Source organism: Cyprinodon tularosa, unplaced genomic scaffold (genome assembly GCF_016077235.1).
Source record: "Cyprinodon tularosa strain WSP-4 unplaced genomic scaffold, ASM1607723v1 ctg228, whole genome shotgun sequence".
Lineage (NCBI taxonomy): Eukaryota > Metazoa > Chordata > Actinopteri > Cyprinodontiformes > Cyprinodontidae > Cyprinodon > Cyprinodon tularosa.
The window spans coordinates 495727-504307 of record NW_024038851.1 but is presented as its reverse complement, the minus strand read 5'-3'; the positions used below and the strand labels follow the sequence as shown (position 1 = coordinate 504307).

Sequence of the window (8581 nt, the reverse complement as noted above, 5' to 3'; positions counted from 1 at the left end):
ATAACACTTGAGACTGCAGCTACAATGGACCAAAGTTTAAATGTATTTCCCTCAAGAGCTGTTTATACCGTTAAAATTTCAACAACTGGCTGCTTTAAGAGCTTTTCTTTGATAAAAATAGATGTTCTTACACTATATCTGTAATTATGTGATTGGTGTGATGATGGTGCCACTGTTTGGGAGCCTCAATTCTGTCAGTGAGCCCCAGGGCAACTGTGGCTACAATGTAGCTTGCCACCATCAGTGTCTGAGTGCGTGTGTGAATGACTGAATGTAGTGAAAAGTGCTTTAGTCAAGTCCTCTGACTTGAGAAAGAGCTATATAAGTACAGGCCATTTACTATTTAAACTATTTCTACTGACTCTGTCAGTCCCGCCTTTGAAATTGAACTACTGACTCTTCCACAGCCAGGCTTTTTGCTGTGTATGGAAGCCAATCTGGAAGCCCCCCTTCGATTTCAGACACGTAGCTGTGATCCTTGGTAGATGGATGACAATCTCAGTAGGCTATTATTTAATAAGATTGGAGACAGTAAAAGTCCAGCAAAGCTGTTCTAGTCCTTCACACAATACCAAAGAAGCCATATGTAGTATGCATTATCAATCATGGCAAATGGTATGCTATAGGCCCTTCAATTAACATTTCAGAAAATTACGTTTGGACAAATGCAGAGCAAATTCAAGGAAATACTTTGAGTCTCAAGAAGAATATAAGATTTTTACAAACCTTGTTTTTTTTTTTATTTCTTTGCATTTAGTTTTCCAAAAGAGTGATTCAGTTACATTGATGATGCAGTTTACAGTGATTGGGCTCCACATTGATTACATAACATGCATTTAAGAAAAAGAAAAAACATAATATACTCTTATTGTACATTCTTAACCTCTGCACCATGTTCAACCTGAATAAGAAACCAAAGTAAAACAAAGAAAGGTAAGTCCAAAACAATCATATTCAGGAATTTCATTTTAGATTGGGCTCGTATCACCAGTGGGAGGTTCTAAAAAACTGTTCATGTGTTGTTTTTCACCATGATGTTCATATGGCAAAAGTAAAAAGGTGGTTTGCAGATGCCACAAAAGCTATGAGTAAAACATCCTAGTGCAAATGCTAGCAAAGAAAGTCACCCAAGAGCTCATCAAGAGGTCTCCTTCATTTAGCAGAGCGTAAATATGGTGTTAACTGAGCATGTTCATCATCTACTGGCAGGATTCAGCTGAAGAAATAGATAGAAATGGGACAAATGTTTCAACATCCACAATAAAAGTCCAACCTCATCTGGTAATGTTTCACTCTGCTAAATATTTTCCAACTTAGTTGCTTGATTACAATTTTGGGATTTTTTAAACTTGTTTCTGGGGCAACACACTTTGACGTATCAGCCTTTCTGGTTCTATTTTCCTGCTAATAATGTCATAAACATTTAGGATTTTTTTTATATGAATGTCAGACGGTAATCAATGTATCTGTGATGCCTTTTCCATCATAAGCAATACATTTTTCTCTCAGTCCCTCTAATCTACATCTATCACGTTAAAACACAAATGTTTCATGTAAAGTAAATGTTTTAACCATAAAAGAAAACTGTATTTTTTTGTAAAAGCTATATTAATGTTCTCATATATCTTACATACCAGGCTGAATTTGGGACAAGTAAACATGCAACAGAAAAGCAGCACTAACCTTAGATAAACATGATGTGATAATAGCCCTTGTCAAAGGCAGTTCACATGCAGTGACGCCTTTAGATGAGTCCCAACAAGAGACTGGTTTACATACAGGCAATGTATGGCTGTTATTTCCACAAAGGGCCAATGATAAAACAGTAGTTCAGAGTCTCTTTTAATCCCAGCTTCCGTTCTTATGCTTTTTAAAGGTTTTCTATTGTAAGGGGGCTTGTTTGAATGTGATAATATCAGGGGATCACCATCTGGCCTACCAGTAAAAAGAATTAAAGGGAAAAGAAATTTTGTGAGAAAGAGAGAAAAGGAGAGTTTTATTATTAATGATAGTTTAATTAAGCCCAGACTCCCACAGTGCCCATTTTATTGGTATATATAGTAAATATAGGTGTAATGTGTCTGTTGACAAGGTATTTACACCCGATTTTAGTAACAAGCCTGCTTAAGTGGGATGAAATATATATTCCCCTATCAATGCAAATGATCCATTATCTGATTCAATCCAAACTATTGGCCCATATAAATGTTATTCATGACAAATATATTGTATTAAGAATAAAAGAAAATTACATTCTGAGGACTTTCTCTACCTTAATGTAAAAGAGATAACAGTGACTTAAGATCTATTTCTTCCAGTGAGCACCAACGCAGCCAAAATACGGAAGTAAAAGGAAACATCCTCATTTCATCAAAAGTATTCCTTGCAAGACTTCTAACAGGGAAAGAAACGAATGATAAAAAGCACCAATGACTGTTCAGAAGAGAGATTTAGACAGATCAATATCAGGAATTGTTTTCAATGGCCTTTGTGTAAACTGAATATACACAAGTTAACTGTTAAATGGAAATATGCTCAATCTTGTTTAAAGTTTACAAGGAAACATTTGTAAAAACATGGCACAGAGTATTCTCGCCAGACTGGATTACAAATTCACTATTTGAATATTGTTGTTACACACATCATGTGAAGGAGGAAGGTTATGAAACACCAGAAAAGCAGTACTTTATACTGTGGGAATTTCTTTCTGCACACGGTTCTGTCAGACTTCATATCTCCACAGTTAGAAGAAATATACCAGGACATTCTTTGATAAGAATTTGAAAATACAACAAGGCTGGATTTTTCTATACACTATTGATCCCAAAAAAAAAAAAAAAAAAAAACCTGTTGCAGCATGGTCCAGTCCTGAATCCAATAGAAAATTTTTGAAAAGTCCAGAAGATGGAGGGACATCGAAGAGACCCCCAAGAAATGTAAGATTTGACGAAAGCTTGTATGGGAATTTCTTTCTTATCCAGGCAATGTCTTAAATCTTTCTCTACCAACAAAGGCTTAAGTATCAATCAATTTTAAGTATGTTTATCTATTTAACACATATGATTGCCCATTCTCGCTCTACAGAGGAATTACTTTGGACTATATTCTGTATGTATACTTCTGGGGTTGTTACCAAAATATGATGTTAATTTCATGTCAATATATCTGTTGTTCAATTTATATTTTTAAGTTACTTGGCTGTGCTAAAATATAAATATTTTCTTAATGGGTTGTCTTACCAAAGGAGACATGAGAATTTGGATAAAACAGTGTTTGCGGTTATAAAAACAAAGATAAACTCTACCGCTATATAAAATGTATCAAAAGAAAACTTTTTACTCACACATCCTAATTTTGTCTCTTTACTAGATGTTGGTTGGCTCAAAATAACATTGTGGTCTCATCATCTGTATAACTACAGGGCTTAGGAGTTGGCAATTCTGTCTTTGAGCCAGTTTACCAGGATAATTATGACAACATATGTGCACTTTAACATTTCCATTTAAAAGGTGCTAAAGCTAAGTCCTTTAGAATTGGTAAAACTACCTAAGTTGTCTGCATTAGATCATTTGTAAAAACTATTTTCATGACCAAAACAAAAAAAATGTTTAAACTTGATTTCTTTTTGAATTTCATAACAAATAAGCAATGCTTGTGTAAATCTTCAAACTGACAATTTTGCATTTACACAACAAACCCGAAATATCTATAGAAAACCCTAACCCTATCCCATTGTGTAATACAGATGGCAGAACCATCTAGAAGCCTGTTAATCTACTGCTAAACCTTTCTGAACGCTGGTTTTACAGACTTGCAACTAAGTAGAAAAGTTTGTAACTTTACTTGCACTTTGTTATTCCATTGATTTGAGTTTGATAATTGACACAATTTAACTGTTTTTGAGGGCATCACACTTAGTACAGAGCAGCCCTGGAATCTTCAGACAGAAGCCAAAATATTATGATTTTATGATCTTTTTTCAAAGCTGCTTGTGGTCTGGAGATACAAAGAGCTCCCTTGAATATGCTAACATCTAGTGCCCGACATTCCCTAAAGTGGCTGGCTGAGAAAAGGCTGCATGCATTCAACAACTGGTAGCATAACACCAACCTAAAGGAAGTGTATTTTCATATAATTCTACACTGTTTGACCACACAAGTGTTGCTTTTAGGCATTGTCTGATGTGAATATAACACTTTGCAATGAATATTTCCACTGTGGTTATATTGCTCTGTACTTACACCATGCCTGTGAAAGACTACCCCTGTGTTGCTTCTTCTATGGTTAGTGCCATTTGTATTAATGGGAATATGCAGGACTGACTTAAATGACTCAAAGGGTCTGACACTGTTTGTGCGGCAAGAAAGGTTGGGCATGCAAGATATGAAAGTGAGTTTTATTTTATAGATTAGCACTGTGTATCAGTGTATAATCCTTTCTAGAAGTATTTGTGAGTGACAGCTTTCAGGGTTCATTCCCCACACTGCTGATAACTACGGCTGTGGCTATTTCCGAAATGTTTCAGTAGAATATATTAGAATATTGCAGATTTGCAGTGCTTTGAGTTTAATGTAACCTGAAGTTTAACCACAAAAATCGTTCCTTTTTCAAAAGATGCGCTAACATTACTAGCTAATGGTACGTTTAGCTGTTACCGCAGCTCCAAATCCAGTTAAGCACAAAATTATTCATAAACCTAGCAGATTTAAGTTTAAAATCACATTGTATAGCATTTTTAGAGAGGCCAAACCAGAGTCCTGACTTGATTCTGAGAATCTGTGGCGTGAACAATAGATCAGGGTGATGGCAAGGAGGCTTGAATCTCAAAGACAAATCATTAAAACACCAGTGGAAACATGCAAACAGCAGGTCAGCAGTTGTAAGCATGATTTGACTTTTGGAATTGCAATAATTTGGTGAAAATAATCTCACAACTGCATCTTTTAGTTAATTATATTTATATAGATATAAAACATTTGCATACAATTGTATTCTTTTTACATTGTTCTGTTATCTTTAAAGAATTGTTTGTCTTTTCTTATTTGAAACAAACTTCTTGGTCAGGTATAAATAATAACAAATTTAAATCTGCGAGCGGTATAAATAATTGTAGGCCAATAATGGCTGGAAGATGAAGACAGTAAGTTCATGTTATTCTTATGCTATTTTATATTGTTAGTAATAATTTAATGTTTTGGTCCCAAAATCCGAAAATGGTGCTTTTTAAATAGGAACTTGTTGGTTTCCATTATTTTATTAGGCTCAGTGCTTGAAGCCATGGATAGCAGTCTATCAGGTCCATGAGTCAAACTTGTGGCAGTGTAAATGTAGAAAATTGGTGCTTAAGCAACCAGTTTAGTACTAGAAATGTATTTTTTTTTAAATATATTTTCTTACCAAAAGAAAAACAAAATAAGAAACACAGGCAGTATTTTCCTGAAACTACATAAATTGTTTCCCTCTTCCCCCATCCTTAGAGTGACCTACCATCCAAGAAAAACTAACCATGAAGTCTCTACTCATTTACTCAAACAGCAAAGTACATGAAAGATTCCTCGAGCCCAAGATAAAACAGATTTTTCTGTATCCGTGCAGATTCTGTTGCCTGGAGACTTTTACAGAAACAGCAACTCAAGATTGAATACACACGTGTTTGTGTCTGACATTTGGTGTATTCTTATCTCTACCAAACACTTGCATGCTCAATATATAAAAGGAATGTGTTGAGAATCTTTTTTTTCCTTTTTACATGGCACAACTTGAAGACCACATCAGCTTCTTCCTGTGCACATTTTAGCTCAAAGACACCTTTACAGTTTAAACAAAGACTACGTGAATCAACAACATGGTCTCGCATCACAGACATGTATAAAGACACACATACATAAACCAAACACACTTACAATTCACATTTAACACAGAGACACTTCTGACAATGGATTCTCTTTTTCTATATACTTTTTTTCTGTTGTTTATGTTTAGTATACAAGGTAGTGAAGTAATGGAGATTTACAAAGTATGGAAATACCTTATGTCTAATTTTACAACAGAAAATAAAAATTAGAAAGCTTCAATGTTATACTGATACTTTTTAAATCATTTTTAGTTATTGCAGTCTAAAGAATATGGCTTTTTCTAGTGAAAAGTCCTATCTGAACTAGAAAATGAGAAAATTAAGAAACTGGTTTTATAGTGTGCAGCTTCATCATTAGTCCTAGTGATCTCTGACATTATTAAATTGTGGAGCAATTTTCTACTTCCACATCCCCACAACTTGTTTAGAAATGACTGACATGATTTGTTTCCCCTATGAATGTACACATATTCAGTTACTTTTACTAAATAGAGATTGTTGCAGATTACATTACATCTACTCAAATACATTATTATAATATCTCTATGGACTAAGAGATTCAGGAATGTAAAGTAGTAATAGTTCTTTAGGCAGTGACAGCTCACACACCCGTCCTCCTCCAACTTGGCCTAAACTTTTATTTTCTATGCAGTACAGCAGATTTTTCACCAGCAAGCCAAGAAAAGTTAGTTGCTGTACGCAAACTGGTGGTGCCTAAAGAAATAGAGGTATCTCACCAGGATTTCTTTGGTCTTAATGTCAAGGAGATGCAGTCAAGTAAAAAAAAAAAAAAAGAAAAACTCAGATTGCGATGAAATAATTTCTTTTTTTAACATTAACATAAGAAACATTATCCCAGAGGATTACCTGATACCTATATTCTATATGTATTAAAATGTCAGGATGAAAAAATTATAAACTATGAATTAGCAATTTGAATTAGATAATTTATTTTTAGCCAGTGGTGGACTGTTTGATTGTCTAACTGGATCAGACTGCTAAAATCATAATAACTTTGTTTTTATTTCTTTTCATATATAAACCAAAACAAAATTACTAAAAGGGTTGCAGAACATCTGCTTAAACATCTTAATATCTCCTGGTCGAATGCCCTAGTTTTCAGGCTGCTTAAGATGTAGAATTTAGTAGTTTTGTAAACTCTGTGGCAGTCTAAATAGCTGTTGGGAATGTGTTTGTAAAACAAAACAGTCTATTTTCCTGGTCTTCCTGAACGCTTCTGTGTGAAAAATAGTGCTATTGTAAAACAAAATAGATCATTTCAAGACCGTCCTTGAACAGCAATACTTAACTCAAAAATGAAACCCTCACTTACTACTTCCACTGCTTTAGGAGACAATATGAAGGCACATGTCCTAAATACTTTTCTAATGTAGTAAATGTCATTGAAATAAGACGTTCGGGTTTGCAGATGTAGGAAACATTCTCTATAATGACTGAAGTTTGCTCGAAAACATGGTGACATAGCTCTTTGAAAAGGTGTAATGCGGAATGTTGTCCTCCATTATCGGAATGTGGCAAACACTTCAGTCTAAATCAATGTAAAAAATAAAATAAAAATAAAAACATGCACTCCCTGGCAGTTTAAAATATGATGCAGCGAAACCAAAATCCAATCAACGCAGGCGTTAAGGAGTAGAAAAGAATAAAATGTCTCTACAAAGGCAGTGTGTAGCCTCTAAAACTTTGAGAATCCCCCCCTCCCAGATCTATTTTGCTCCCAACAAATTCTGCAACCCAAACATCTAGAATCAAACCATCTGAGTCTATACTAAAGGTTCCCGACACAAAGATCCCTGCTTCCCCATTTGCCCTGCAGCCTGACCCAGGCCGGAACGGACCCTGAACTCAGGGTTCGTTTGATTCTCCTTGTTTTTTCATTTACTTCTTGAACATGTCCTGCAGAGGTCCAGGCAGATACTTGAGGACTGTGTCAAGGATGCTCTCCTCATCCTCTTCATCGTCTCCACAGCCTCTTGGGATTGCCTTCTTTGGGCGTGTCAGCGAACCCTCACAGGCCTGCTCCATGGCTGCTTTCTCCTCCGCCTCTTTTTCTTCCTTCTTTTTTAAGCCGTACTTAAAGGTAAAAAAAAAAAAACAGGTGATAAGAAAAGAAAGACAGAAGGTTATTGAAGGAGAGCAATTTGTACACTCAGTTTAAAAAATGCTCAAATCAAAGACAACAACTGGACAGTAAATAACATTATCTTTATGTTGAATTCAGAGCAGGAAAACCTGCTGCATTTAAAATCAAGATAAATTTTACAGATATAGATTTTAGCATATTCAACTAAACTACATTGGTGTGAAAAATGTATTTCCCCTTGTATAGATTTTATTTGTTTTTGCTTGGTCACTCTACATGTGTCACATAAAAAAAAATGTCAATATGAGACAAAGACAAGCTGAACAAAAACAAAAGGCAGTTTTAGGATAGTGATTTACTCTGCAAGAGGAAAAAATCTTTTCAAATCGACTTGGTCCTATGTAAAGAATTGTTTGCCTTTATTTTCAGATCTTGAGTTAAATTTGATTATCCACTTTTTTGGTTCAGCTGTACTATTAATGGCTGAGCCATATCACTGCCAAACCTGGTGATATAAATTTGAGCTCACCAGACAAGATGTGTTGAAAGTTCTGAAAAAGTGTTGGAGAAAAAAAAATAAGCAAAATAAAAAACAATTGACATCTATCAGTCTGGAAAGGGAA

General features: G+C 34.9%; 1 protein-coding gene across 1 annotated transcript in view; it reads right to left on the bottom strand.

Moving 5' to 3' along the window:
- Positions 1-710: 710 nt before the first annotated feature.
- The window catches only part of cplx2 (complexin 2), a 48278-nt gene continuing 40407 nt past the window's right edge, over positions 711-8581 (bottom strand). Inside the window, exon 4 of the mRNA XM_038286560.1 lies at positions 711-7948. Coding sequence (XP_038142488.1) covers positions 7754-7948 — 195 coding nt within the window. The 3' untranslated portion in view covers positions 711-7753. The remainder of the gene's footprint in view (positions 7949-8581) is intronic.